This window comes from Acipenser ruthenus, chromosome 23 (assembly GCF_902713425.1).
Source record: "Acipenser ruthenus chromosome 23, fAciRut3.2 maternal haplotype, whole genome shotgun sequence".
Classification (NCBI taxonomy): Eukaryota; Metazoa; Chordata; class Actinopteri; order Acipenseriformes; family Acipenseridae; genus Acipenser; species Acipenser ruthenus.
The window spans coordinates 23708105-23722375 of NC_081211.1; the positions used below are offsets into that span (position 1 = coordinate 23708105).

General features: G+C 38.7%; 2 protein-coding genes across 5 annotated transcripts; one reads left to right on the plus strand and one right to left on the minus strand.

Annotated features, from left to right (window-relative positions):
• Nucleotides 1-4838: 4838 nt before the first annotated feature.
• On the minus strand, nt 4839-9698 carry LOC117413410 (probable tRNA(His) guanylyltransferase). Of its 4 annotated transcripts, none has more exons than XM_058996880.1 (7): nt 9655-9698; nt 7645-7878; nt 7233-7409; nt 6736-6905; nt 6411-6499; nt 5883-5990; nt 4839-5636 (listed from the first exon to the last, which is right to left on the minus strand). In XM_058996880.1, exons 2-7 carry the CDS (start codon nt 7869-7871, stop codon nt 5475-5477), a joined length of 933 nt encoding a protein of 310 aa, XP_058852863.1. In that variant the 5' UTR covers nt 7872-7878; nt 9655-9698; the 3' UTR covers nt 4839-5474. The 4 variants fall into 4 exon arrangements, with proteins under 4 accessions (XP_058852863.1, XP_033878462.3, XP_033878461.3 ...); XM_034022571.3 differs by lacking the exon at nt 9655-9698 and adding an exon at nt 8433-8527; XM_034022570.3 differs by lacking the exon at nt 9655-9698 and adding an exon at nt 8303-8438.
• On the plus strand, nt 8587-11431 carry LOC117413266 (U7 snRNA-associated Sm-like protein LSm11). The gene is made up of 4 exons (XM_058996881.1): nt 8587-9277; nt 9767-9906; nt 10179-10262; nt 10497-11431. The coding sequence occupies exons 1-4, from the start codon at nt 8788-8790 to the stop codon at nt 10872-10874; spliced, it is 1092 nt and encodes a 363-aa protein (XP_058852864.1). The 5' UTR covers nt 8587-8787; the 3' UTR covers nt 10875-11431.
• The last annotated feature ends 2840 nt before the right edge of the window (nt 11432-14271 follow it).

Genomic DNA, 14271 nt, shown 5'->3' on the forward strand with positions numbered 1-14271 from the left:
CACACATGCACTCTTTGAAGCTAGTTTATTAGATGTAACATATTGCTGAGTAAAAGGGTAAGGTGAGTGACGTTTTTATTTTTCATTTTTTTAAGTACAAAAAAAAGGTTCTAAAAATGTGTACAAAAATATACAGAGCAACTAAATTATATATATAACATATAATTAACATATTTTTAAGAAAATAAGCAACTAAATTCATAAACAATGTGGTGTTGTAACAACAATAATACATACAGCTCATTTTGTAACAAAATGCTTAAATATCACCTTTGAAAAGGAATGTATTAAAACTAAATCAGTATATGCCCAATATATATATATATATATATATATATATATATATATATATATATATATATATATATATATATATATATATATATGATACCATATTATCAGTGTCAATCTTGTTAAAGCTCCTAAAATAGATTTGGTCAAATCATTTTAACTGATGTCATACATACAGTATTTACAGTGGTTTTGGGTCAAAATTGGAGCGACTGGGAGCTTTGAAAAGATCTGATACGGTACATGTAAAATAAACAAAAAGTGCCATTCTTTCATTAAAACAGTATATTTTATTCATTTGCAGTCAATCTATGGTTAATTTAGTTTGTTTGTTTGTTTTTACTTATTATTATTTTGTTTTATAAATTTCTCAAAACTCTCTCTTCTCTCTCCTCCTCCTCGTCGTCCGTGTCGGTCACGTTGACTGTCTGCAGTCGTGTTGGAGCCATTACAGGCGCTGTGAAGACGTTCTCCAGGGCGGCCACGTCCAGCGGCGGCACCGAGTTCAGATACTCCTCTGCTGGGTGGCTGCCGTGGTAAGTCCGCTCATTCATGCCCTCGCTGCTATAAGCCTCGTTGTTGTGCAGCCCCCCATCTGCGCAGTCCCTGAACGAGTAGTCCCGGTTCAGGGCAGAAAACATCGCCTCGTGCTTCTGGTAGCGGTCTTCATAGTAACTGAGGTAGTCGGACATTGGGTTTGGATAATCGCTGTAGGCGTATGGAGGGCGACTGTAAGGACACGGGCTGTCAAATGAAAAGGAACACGTTTTAAGGCTGCATTTTAAGATAAAAAACACTCGGTACGTTGATGAAATTCAAATATAGTAAGCATTTGCTTTTCTGTTTAGCATTTCTGAGTTTGTAAAAGTTTCCAAAAATCTTTAAAATGTTCCATATCACGTGGTGTAAGGATGTTTCATTTATCTTATTATGCACTTTTATGAACCATAGTTTACAAGTTTATATCCAAACTGTTTCATATACACATGTACCTCTAATGGGTGTGCAATCGCACCCATTAACCTCTATGTCAAAAATAATGTATGCTTCAAAAGGTTATGGCCACACAGGTTTTTATAAACTGGATGGCATTTCTGATGTCTTACTGTATACAGAAATAATCTGCCATAACAGTTTGCATCAAACATGCACTTCCAAGATAAGTACAGTAAGTATGTGATGCACTCACATTCATTAACTACATTTTTTTGTATCTATGGTTTAGTTCAAATCAAACAAATCATGTGTTACCTTGATGGGAAGTAGTGTGGTCCTGGTAGAAAGTAGTGGGGAGGGAATGGAAAGCGAGGTGCCGGTGCAAAGAGATTGGCTGGGTGAGCCATGGTGGGTGGGGGGTAAACGTGTGGGTGGGGAAGGGGTGGTGGAGGAAGCTGTGGTCCTCTTGAACAGCTGGGTACACTGGGCTGCATTTCCTTGGGTTTCAGCAGCTCAGAGGGGGTGCTGTAGCGGTACTGGGAAATGCCACTGCTCTCAAAGGTTCTGGGCATGGACTGCACTGGAGCACACTGAAACCTAGTCTCAGGGTGGCTTGGGAGTGAGGCTGGCATGGGGATACTGCGGTGCACATCAGTCTTCACAGACATCACTGAACATGAGGCTGGGCCTGACTGATGAGCCGGCAGGTTGGCTGTTGTAACCATCATCTGGACTGGGCTGGATTGCTGATACATGGTCACTGGGGCTGACTGCTGGACAGCGCTGTTTGTGGCTTGAACGGAAGATTGACTGTTCACTGTGAATGTGTAATAAAAAATAAATACATGGAAATCACAAAGGTGGAACTTACAGCTGTATTATACAGGAAACTAAACATTGGAATACAAGTGTATATAAATATGCAAGTCCATACACCAGTCATTTTCTATGGTTTACTCTTTTTAAATATGATGAGATTTATAGCTCTTCTATGACTTATTGATTCAATCAGTTCTACTCTATCACACTCCTACACTCACCTGCAGCTGGAGAGGAGCAGCTACCTGTCTGTATATTAGGGATCACTACAGAATAGGTGGTGGGTTGCATGACTGGAGCTGGAGTTGTACTGAGGACACTTTGGGAAGCACCTGACATTAGAGATGATGAAAGGCCTAGTGGGTAACGCTTTCTCTTTCCAGGTCTTGGCTGATATACCCAACCTATCAAAATTATTCAAGGCAACAATTAAAGTCTTCTGTAACTTTAAACACTGAATCGTACATTCCGAGGTAAAAAGTTTGTTATATGTTAGGCCTTTTTATTGCATTACAATGCTTTATAAATTTATCTTGCAATCCAAGATAAATTTATAAAGCATTGTGATTTTATAGTTTCTCAGATAAAGTGTGGGTTGATATTTGAGCGTGCCAACATCGAATATAGTTAAATGCTTTTCTCCAGTTTATACTTTTTTTAGTGCCCCCTGGTGGCCAACTTTAGCAATGACCTTCGTCTGACTTCCAATAGTGCTAGACTTTGTGAAATAGTCTCACTGGTAATAATAATAATAATAATAATAATAATAATAATAATAATAATGTTGTAAATCAAATTGTATAGCTATGTGATCAGGCATAATTCTAGTCTTTTTCAGCCAGATTCAAATTGTGAGAAAGATACTACATGCTGTCTGGCTCCTATCATAAAACCCTCTAATGCATCTTTGTATTTTAAACCCTATTCTGGTAGTTAATTAGTTTCCAATCTCTGTCCCCCAAAATAATATAGATACTATAAAATGTCCTACACATTATTGTATATATTCTGAAATGTTAGTTTGTCTTTTCAGAGTGCCATGAAAAAGTGAAAAGTGACCAGCTTCCCATTGCAGTATGTGAGAATCTTGTTGACCTGTGCATGTTCTTACCAGGGAATTCCTCTCTGTGCTTTTCTTTGATCTTCTGAGCTGCATCATAATAAGGTTTCTTTTGTTCCTCGGAGAGCTTGTTCCATTCTATTCCAAGCTGCACACTTATATCTGCGTTGTTAGCAGCAGGGTTAGCCTTGGCAAGTGCTGGTCTATGGATTCTGGCCCAGACCATAAAAGCATTCATTGGACGTTTAATGTGCCCATTTCGGTCTTTACTCTGGGCTGTTTCAAATTCCCCTAATTAAAAGAAAAACGTTTACTGGATTGCCTTTAGACACATTTATTTTCTCACTTTCTTTTAATTTAATGACCGACCCAAGTCTTCCCTGTTAACTCTTGCAAAATGAGTTATTCATAGTGAAAGTGAATTAGTACAATAAAGTAGGTTATTAGTATATCTAATTATCATAATATAAACATTTCCATGGCACATGAACTAATAACAATTAATTTCAGAACTTTACGAACACACAAGATAAGCCTTAGCAGACCAACTTACAATGTTTGTGTTGCGCATAGGCGAGTTTTATATATTACTCTTTTATTAATAGAGTATAAAACGTTTTCGGTGAGTGCTTTAACAGTTAAACGGTTTTACCTGGATCTGAAGGTGGGACAGTGAGGGGCACGTCTTTAGTCTCAACTTTTACAGACTGCTCCACGATTGGCTGTAGCTTGATATCAAACGGCACTTGTGTTAACCTGGTTGCTTCGGGGTCAAATGCAGGACCCTGAATGTGGAGCTTTGTTTCTGGTATAACATGGTGAAGAGTTATTGGGACACCTCGATTCTGAGCGCTAGGTGCGCTGGATTGTTGCAAATGTATCAGCTCTTTGTGCTGAGGCTGCGTTACAGTGAAAGTAGTACAATGCCCCGGTCTATTTTCCTCTTGTCTAATACTATTTCCCGTGCTGTCGCCCTGTTCGATAAACAACCGGACGCTGTTCCCACTGTTTTCCTCAGCTGGCCCATGATGAAGGGTGTCTAGTTTACCGGCTTTATTATCTTCCTCTTTCGATAAAAAGACAACTGCTCTTCTTTCACCCATTTCTTTGAAACTCTCGGCTTTTAAAATAATTTGCACTTCACCATGCCTTTTAGTTCCCGCGATGGTTTCATCCTTTAGATCTCCAAGACGTATTTTCCTAATTTTCGATTCCAGTAGTTGCTGCTTTTCATTGCCCAGTGATGGCGTGTCATCGTTTTTGGAAATATGTTCTGTTTGTAAAACGTTACCGGATTTGTTGGTGACGCTTTCGCTGGTCCCTGACCTGTTTTGAATCGCCTCGTTTCTAACATCATTTTGTCTATGGTGCCTATCCATTGTTGGCAATGCGCAGATTATGATCGGTTTGAATTGAGTTTATTGTGATCTCAATACCATTTGTTAGCTTTGTTTCGGTTGATAACAAACAACTTCGGAACCTTCAGTTTCAAACTGACAACCTTAGGCGCGAGAAGCGTCATACAAATAACATCTGGAATAACCACGTTCAAATGTGTCATAATAGAAACCATGACAACCAAAACGTGATAAAGGTACATCACAAATACTTTACCAGGACAAAGTCTGTCACATTAACAAAGTTAAAATATTAATAATTAGAAAAAGTGTAAGTTCAATTGATAATGAAATAGTTTTAATAACCGTTCAAGTAACTAAACTTGCACAACTGATATGTCTACTTGTTTTATTGGAATTCGAATTGAAATTGTACAGGATATAAGAAAAACAATGCAATTTAAAGGTATGGTTAATTCTCATAACGCAGAAAATAAATAAATAAAAATGAACTTGCCAGCTGCAATAATAAAATAATACACATTTAAAAAGGAATACAATAGTCACCATTTATTATTATTTATTAAAATTATTATTAAAGTCTGCCCCTACTGTCAATAGACATTTGCTTTCAGATAATGTCTAAATGCTTAGTTAGGAAAACTAAAGTATTTGTTGAATCAATTTCCCTTGTTTTGGTTGGTCAAAATTCCTTGTTAAGAGTTTTCAGAAATATTGCTTTTGTTCTATAACATGCCTATAAAAAATATACATTTAGATAAATAACAGCTTTGTCTCTGACCTCTACTCTAGGAATGATTATTCAAGGGGTCATCAGGAATATGAATTCACAAATTACAGAGAAGTCTTCTGAAAATTCCTGCTAAAGCCTATAGTAAGCCCTGTGAATCCATCTCAACAGGTGGTTAGACCAAATGCCTCCTCCCTTGTTGTCCCACAAACCTAACATTACAGAGCGCTCTGCTCAGCTCTCAGCACTTTAGAAACTGCAGTGTCAGTTGTGTCATCAGCTAGCTGTTATCTTCCAAAATCTCTGAGTGCTCTTCCCAAAACTCCTCCCCGATGAGGTCACAATGCAGAGGCGTGACTTTTTTCCAGGTCCTTGTTACTACAATTTCTTTTTCTTTCTCTTCATTTGTAAGTTTTATTGTTTTCGTTGTGATTTCATCAATCTTTAAAAAAAAAAAAAAATTAAAAATTAAACAAAACAAATATACTGGTTTCAAGTAAAGCTGCTTGATAAAAAAAAAGTATTTAGTGACACTGTTTTTGTTTAGTATTTATTTTGTTTATCTAATAAATATTTGCACCACTGCTGTGACCCCAAATGTACAGCAAATCTGGTGTGGTATACTTCTAGCCCTGTAGGAAAGGTTCAGCCTTAATAATGCCTCTGCTCTACAACACAACCGTGTTACCTTCTTCCAAACAAGAGCAGTGCCTTTCCTGTGGATCAGAGGCTCGTTATTGTAATTGATGTTGAACTCAGAAAACAAAATCTCATTTTTATCTCCTGAAAGAGTACCCTGCAAAACAAGAGTAAAGAAAATCACTACAGATTACAGACAGTATAATAAATGCACTAAGCAAAATATCTGGGGGGTTTGTTATATACATTGTTAGGAAGAAAAAAAAAAAAGAAAGACAGCTATTACCTGCACTGCATAGTTTCAGCTGGATGTATCTGTGGCACAGCAAAGACTGAGAAAAGCCCTCATTAAAAGGGATTACCTTGAGCTTAGGCAACTACTGCACTTAGCAGATAAAAATAACTCAGTCAAATACACTGCACTTGTGTTTTTCTAGAAATAAGATGACAGCGTTGTTACAGTCACTGGGCTTGTTAAGTGTGTGTTGAACCCGTCTACAGAAGCAGGTTATATAGCCATTACATTACATTTTCCAGTAGCTGTTTGTTGTAAAACTAAGAAGAGAAACATGTTTACCCTCAATTTCTCTTCGGCCTGAGAAGTTGTCAGTCCACCTTTCTGCACCAAATTCCAAAACACTGTGTTGAAAAGGTTATTGATATGGCCTGGAAAGATAGGACAATAATTACAAGAATAGGTTATTAACAGATGCTTAAAACAGGGGTGAGCAACCATGACTTTCCCAGACCATTAATTAAATAAACTAACTGCATTATTTAAATGATCTGCAGCAGGGTCAATTAAACAATTAAGAATCTGGAGTCTGCAACAGAACAGACCCCAAGGTTTTTGTTAACCCCCCCTGGATTAAACGAAAGTGTGATCAATCAAGCACACTCACAATCAGCCTGCCTCCAGCTAAGGTAATCGCGGAGATTCTGATTGCTGGGGTACAGAATGACTCTCCCATCAAACCCTGGTGGGTACAGAAGAGTCTGGTCCTGAAAATAATCCTTCCAATAAAACACGTAACTTGAAGCAAATTGGGAGGCCACATGTGTCATGAATTTGCTGTAAAAAAAAAGAAAAAGAAAGTTGCTTTACAGTGAACTTCCACTGAAACAGTTTGTACACACCACAGCGTTCATATAGATGTCATTGAAAGTATTAGCACAACATTTAAAATATACATATACTATAGGACTGAAGTACTATAAAACAGTGTTAATCACTGTTGAACTGTTAATGCACATAATTCTGAGATCAGTGGCTGTTTTGCAGTTCTAAGAACTAGCTGGATGAAAACGATTTGGATTTCATTATCACGTATTCCAACCATCTGACTGATGGACTCCTGTTTATTCATCTTATTAAAAATCGACACATTCCAAATCCTACCTGGCTCTTCTTTTGAACCAGTTTGACTTCTTTTGGAAAACAAAGCTGTACTCGTCACTCTGCCCGTAAGCGATCACTATATCCTCCAGCTCCTCCATCACTGCCTGGGCACACCTAGTCATCAGGTTCAATGCACGGTCATCATTAGGCTTTGTAAAACTGTGCTGCTCTGCAAACCTACAGGGTTAAAAAATGAGGGTCTGACAAAATTACAGATGCAGCCTACTGTCCACACACAGTGTAACTTACAGCATGAAACTCGACCTTGCAATTCTTGGGATGTCAATAAAAAACAAAGGGCTACACTTAACTGCTAGATTACTATACCAGTACCTGATCACAGTCGAATGAAAATGAACCTGTCTCTGCCTAGACAGATGTTATTGTAGTTCTTCAAATATTTTCAACTCACTTGTGGAAATTCCTCCCATCCAATCTAACCACAATCCAGCAGTTTCTTAAACAGGTGTCATCAACCTCAAAATTCCTGACGTATTCGAATTTGCTCTTCGCCATTGTCCTAAGGCTGATGAGGTGGACTGGTGAAGTCTTTGCAAAAACGGCACGTCCTCTTGAAGGCTTCAGGAAATACGACGCTAACGATTCGTAGAGCGGGGTCAGACGCTTGCTGTTTAACATCAGCTTTCTGAGGCAAAGAAACAAAAGACCAAACAGACTATTTAAAAAAATGGGTAGGTATAGTTCCATTGGTTAGGCGTCGGTATAGTTGTTTTGGTTGCTTTGTGGTTCAGACCAATGTAAAGAATTTATTCTAAAATACTAAAAGAAGTCTACATACACTGCAGTACATAGCCTCGCACACGATATGTTAAACCAAGCAATAGTTTATTCAAATTGCACTAAAATATCGTAGCAATGTGAACATTAGACGTTAGTCTATAAGGTATCACAAAGTCACCATTAAACACGTAGAAGTGCCTAGCCACAATATTATGTATTTGCTACCTCAACGTGACAGTCTGTTTACTTTCCCCTTCACTGTATACCCACGTGGGATACACAGCAGAATATACCAAATCACTAGGGGTACAAATCGGCAGTATTCCTACCTTCAACCTTCCTGACGAAAGAAGAAATTAATCATAATGGAAATCTGTGTTACTAGGACACTGGTAGATAATTATGCAATTCGTTTGTTTTCTTTTTGCTTCTAATTATTTAATCATGCCGCGTTCTTACCGAGAAACCTTGGTTTCCAAAGTGGTGTTACATGATACATGTCGTACCAGAAACAAAGCTAAGTTGTTTTTTGTTCTCATTTTACAATAACATCCAGAAACGGTATGCTGGACCAATAACGGGGTGCAGTAACTATAGCAATAAAAAAACAGATGGGTGACCGATTTTTTTACATAAGTATTTAAATAAGGCATATTTAAATTATATGCAAGTATGGATATAGTGAATGTTCTTTTCCTTCATAACCACGTCCACTAAAAACTATACCCTTTGAAATGTGCAGCCGTGTCAAAGAACTTTCTGTGTCTTGTACGCCCCCTGCTGGTAAACAGTGCACGATACAGCGCTCTACCTCATGAGAAGTTCCCCATGCTGCTCAGCTGCGGGTCTTTCAAACATGGAGGAGAGAGAAAGAGAAACAAGTCGTACCAGGGAAGAACCCAAAGCAGGAACAAGCGGCGTTGCAACTGGAACGGGGAGACAGGCAGAAAAAGACAGTGATGCTGATAGTCACAGGGCCAGATTAGATGTCAGTTCTGATCACTTCGACCCCCTGTTGGCGCTTTACTCCCCCGATATTCCTTTACCGTACCCCAATGTGAAATGTTTTAATAACTTGGCAGAGTATGAGAGCTTTTTAAAAGGCGGACGGGGGAGAGCTAAACCCGAGAATGTGGAGAAGAAAAACAGAAAGTCGAAGAAGGGCGTCCCGGACCCAGAGAGGATTGAACGTTTGAAAAAGCTTATGGTTAATAATCCTGCGAGTGAAGAAGAGGGGGGCAGCGGTAGGAAGAGGCTTCCTCGGAGGGCAAAGGCACCCAAAAATGTTCTCACCCGGATGCCGCGTAAGTAACACTGTTACGGTTCTCTAGGGGTTATATTCGCTAAACACAGGCACTTTTGTTCTTGTTTCTTTTTAGCGGATTAAGCCAGTGCTGATGGAGACGGCTCTGTTGTTTTACTAATTGTTTGTCTATTAACCCATCAGGTACCATTCATTTCTTTGAAAAAATCAGAACACAAGACATATTTATTTAATTTGAGACATTACATTTAGATTAACCTTTGCGGTTAACAAAAGTAGGTATCACAATATAGTTAGACATTTAAAATAACAGGTAAATGGCAGCCTGTTCTCAAATGGGAACAGTGACCTTAATGGATTAAGTTTGTCCTATTGATAGTATTTTGGCAAGCGTGTCAGTTTTTTTCATCCACCTACCAGTGTTCACTCATTATTTATTTAGAAGCCCACTTTTTGAATAGACGCGGCCGCTACAGTATTTGAAGTGAGCTGGACAAATTCATTCATTTTCGTCCTTTCTCCTCTTCAGTTCACGCTGGTAGTCCCCTGGGAGAGTTGCATCGCTGCGTTAAAGAAAGACTTAAGATCAAAGTGCACATTCGCACGTTTAAAGGACTGCGCGGGGTGTGCTCGGGATTCCTGGTCGCATTCGACAAGTTCTGGAACATGGTATGTTTAAAAACCAACAGCAGTGGCAGTGTGTCTCCCTTTAACTCAAGTGTAATAAAGTCCCCAAACTAAAATCTTTATCTCAATTCCTGTGTACTCAAACCTTTTTTGATGCCTCCAGGGCAGTATGCATGCATAAAGAGCTCAGTAAATTAAAATCTTATTAATAGTGTTAGTGGCAATAGTCTTTTCCAGCTACAGCATGATTGATTTTTAGATTCAAACCTGCACCTTTCCAGATTGCTAACGAATCTACCTTGTGCTACCCACAGGCCCTTGTGGATGTGGATGAGACTTACCGGAAACCAGTGCTGGGGAAAGCTTTCTACCACGAACCTGCGCTGACCATCACAAGGGTAAGTGTCGCACAGCAAGGAGGCACAGCCACCCTAAATCAACATCATTTTAACTGCAGCGTTTTAGGGCAGGATGCAGAACATTTTCAAATGTTAAATAACCCAGTTTGCTTTTGTGACAACGCTTGGTTTTACACCTGTTAATAATTTGGCACCAAACGTCCACTGCAGCCTGTATTCTTTAGCTTTGATTACCAGTTTGAGACTGTGATGATACTGGTTTTTGTTTGTCAGATTTTTGACAGACTAAAGCTGCAGGAATCTGAATCGCCCGAGTTTAAGAAGCCTGATAAGACCCTAACAAAGGAGTCGGACGCTTCACCAGGGACGAGGAAGGAAGATAAACCGGGGATGGAGCTGCGGAGATCGCCTAGAAAGTCTTACTCTTACCCCAAGGGGCAAACTTACACAAAGCCTGCAGAGAAAAGAGCTGCTGAAGCTGGGGAGGAGAGGAAGACTCAGAAGGGAGCGAGCACGGAAAGTGAGACAGGAAAAGTACAAAAGAAGGCAAAAGACAAGCCGACAGTAGATTACCAGCAGGTGCACTGCAGACACGTAAACCAGCTCTTTATACGGGGAGAGAATATACTGCTTGTTAATTTACTGGAATAAATACTAAAGGCTTTATACATATTATGTAACTGAGGGCATGGCAAGTCTGAACCTTCCTTACCAGGTCCTTGTTCTTAATTAAACCCCAATCCAGTTCTTGCAGCCTGGTGTAAAATGGCCCTCCCGGACTGGAGTTGCCCATGACTGATTCTCCTCTATCGACTGGCTCCAGGTACTGAAACGTGGATGTCCTTCTCTAAATAAGTTTGTCAAAGAGTTTCTGTATACAGATTGACACAGAGAGCCCTATGGTGGTAAACATAACCTTTTTCATTGCTATATTATTATATTGACCTGTTTTATAGTACTTCAGTCCTATAGTATATGTATATTTTAAATGTTGTGCTAATACTTTCAGTAACATTGCAGTGTGTTTTGTTTCACACACACTGATCTGTAATTCAGTGTTGACTGCTTTAGAATGTAGAGCTCCAGTAGATGGCATAAACAATTGAATGTATGGTAACTTTGAATGATTTTGGTCTATAAATCATACATGATTTTCTCATTTTTAATAGATTACTTAACCGAAAGAAATATTTCCATATTAAATCTAATCAGCGTGATTTTGGTTTGGCTTTGGATCTGCAAACTGATTTTACACTGAAGAGATTATATTTATGTAATTAAGGTGAAAGAATGTAACACATGAATGAGATTGAGTTTGAATAACTAATTAATAGATTGGGTGCAGCAATCAAGTATACTTACAATGTTTAAAGTAGCATTTGTTAGGGAGAGAAAAAAGAAAAACAAAAAAACAAGCAACGGTTTTCTTGCCGTTACTCACAGTCCCATTCTGAGCCCCTGTGGACAGTTTCCTGGGTGACTGAACAGAAGGTGTCATGGGATTGCCTCCGTTTTAACAGACGATGCTTTTCTCGTGGTTAGGGCATGCGGCAGCCCAGTGGAATATGTGCTTGTGCCTTGAGCTGAAAACTGTAGACAACTTGTAGAAAATAATACGGTTTCCTATTCGCACTGAGTCATTTGAAATCAAGTGGCCTACATTTCTGGAGTTTTATTATTTTGAAAAGTACGCTTTTTTGGAGAGAGATTTTTTTTTTTATTTGATGTGATTTCAAGGATTCCATTTTTTAAGTCTTTGGAGCTTCACAGTGTTAACGACATATGGCTAAGACAAATCAATTATTTCTAAAGCTTCTTCTGGTAACGCAATATAGAAAGGGTCTCAAATCTCTTTTAGAGCTGCATGTGGCCCAATTATGCAGCTCATTAATAAAGCACATTGTGATCTTACTGAAAATCTGTAAAACCAATAACATCTCAGATCCAAAATGTATAGGGTTTAGATCAATCGGTATGGCATGACCTTCTTTTAAAACGACAAACAAAATCAAAACCTCAAAAACAAAAAAACAACCTTCTCTTCATGTCAGTTTTTCCTCTCTTAGGATTTCATAAAATTGTCAATGTCATATTAATTATTCAGTTTGCAAATAGGCTGAAATGGCATTAGGTTATTGTTATTGTTTGTGACATTCTGGTTGTGATTATATTTTAATGCACACATTACCCCTAAACCACTTAAAAGCTTTCAAAATCCAACCAGCTTCATTGGAAACTTCCAGCTTTGTTTTTACTTTTGTTGCTTGAAATTCAAAGCCTTACCACAGAAGCACGTCATTTATCGATGGAACGTTTTTTTTTTTTGGTTCATGTGGGCAAGAGTTTAACAGCAATCCTGGTGTTTAATAGGTGGCAGGATTTTTTCCTGACTTTAAAATTACATTACAGATTTTTGTAAAATTATATACAGTACATATTTTCTTTTTGCATGCAATGAAAAATGACTTCTGAAATCCAACAAAATTTCCTTCACCAATAATGTAATTAAAGCAAATTGGCACTTAATGCTAAGACACTGACATTGATCATTTCCCATGGTGCACAGCTTGTCTTGCGTAGCTCATATTTCATAATTAATGATAACTGTAATAAAGCATTTTTATTCATAGGGGTAAGAATTTGATGCTAATATGAGACACTTAAATATGCAGATTTTAAGCAGATGTTTGCATTGTGTTAGAAAGCAAATCTTATTTTTTTTTTAAAGTAACAGTAATTATTAGCATGTGCACATTTCACATCTGTAATAAGTGTATGCAGAAGTAAGGAGAGTGCGTGATTGCCACACATCCTATTCACATGGGACCATTAGTAATTCTATAGCAATGCAAATTAAAAAAAAGAAAGTGATGTATGATTTATAGCATTAACAATCATCTAAAGGCTCTTCTACTTATCTATTGTGGCATTGCTTTAATATTCAATCACAAACTAATTGAGTCAAAAGCCCTAAGTATACTGTTACAGTATTATAATTATTAACAAATGACACAAACCCAGGTAACATTATGTAGTCTGTGAAGCCAGGCATGGATCATTATTATTATTATTTATTTATTTCTCAGCCGGGGCGACTTACAAACTATCACATTACAGATAAGTGCAGTTGTAAGGTACAGTAAAATCAGTAGAAAATAAGAGGAAGATCTGGGTATTGTCAGCACAGAAATTATATGAGAAGCTGTGGCAGATGAGGGGACCCAGGGAGCAGGTGTAGAGAGAAAACAGAAGGGGTCCCAGGACTGAACCTTGGGGGGCAAGAGGCAGAGGGTCAGCCATGCCAGGACACCTGGTACCTGCGATCAGAGAAGTAGGAGGAGAATCAGACGAGCAGTGCCGAAGAGTCCCAGGTCAGCGAGGGAGGACAGGAGAATAGAGTGATTGACTGAGACCAGAGGCGAGAGGTTGAGGAGATTTAAGACACAGGAGAAGGAGGCGGCATAGACAGAGTAGAAAGTTAGTGTTGACAAGAAAGCAGAGCTGGTGATGTACCGCTCACTTTAGGGTTTTAAAGAAGAACAGGAGAAGGGAGACAGGACGGATGAGGGATCAAGGGAGGGTTTTTTTTTTTTTTTTAAGAAGGGGGTGCTGCAGGCCTGTTTGAAGGCAGAGGGGAAAAAGGCAGAAAGCAGAGGTTGTAAGAGAGGAAATGAAGTAGGAAAGGATGGGAGCGACAGCGAGGAAATATCGAGAGGGTGGGGTGAAAGCAGTCCCTTAATTTGCTAATTAGTCTTAGCAGATTAATTCAGTTGCATGGGTTCAATGATGGTATTTAGATCCACCACCATTTAGATTAATCGAACAAACAGCAGCACCTAGTGGACTTTGTTAGCTTTGATTTAATACCACTTAGAAGCTTGCTTGATGGTCTGTTTCAACTATTGTGCCAACCTAGCCCTTTACATTTACTCTAGGTTTATTTTCTGCAAACATCCATACAAAGCATGAATGGATAACACCAAGTAGGCTTTGGTATACGGTACGTATTTGCCAACATCTCCCAGCTTTCTGCAATTATTTTAAGCAT

Bases quoted from the DNA above. Each gene is read 5' to 3' on its own strand.
- LOC117413410 (XM_034022571.3), bottom strand. From the start codon at position 8,512: ATGAGAACAAAAAACAACTTAGCTTTGTTTCTGGTACGACATGTATCA. The intron at 7,410-7,644 runs GTGAGTTGAAAA...TTAACCCTGTAG, and splicing joins GATGGGAGGAATTTCCACAA to GTTTGCAGAGCAGCACAGTT. The intron at 6,906-7,232 runs GTAGGATTTGGA...TTTTTTTTACAG, and splicing joins TGGTTCAAAAGAAGAGCCAG to CAAATTCATGACACATGTGG.
- LOC117413266 (XM_058996881.1), top strand. From the start codon at position 8,788: ATGAGAAGTTCCCCATGCTGCTCAGCTGCGGGTCTTTCAAACATGGAG. The intron at 9,278-9,766 runs GTAAGTAACACT...TCTCCTCTTCAG, and splicing joins TGTTCTCACCCGGATGCCGC to TTCACGCTGGTAGTCCCCTG. The intron at 9,907-10,178 runs GTATGTTTAAAA...TGCTACCCACAG, and splicing joins TCGACAAGTTCTGGAACATG to GCCCTTGTGGATGTGGATGA.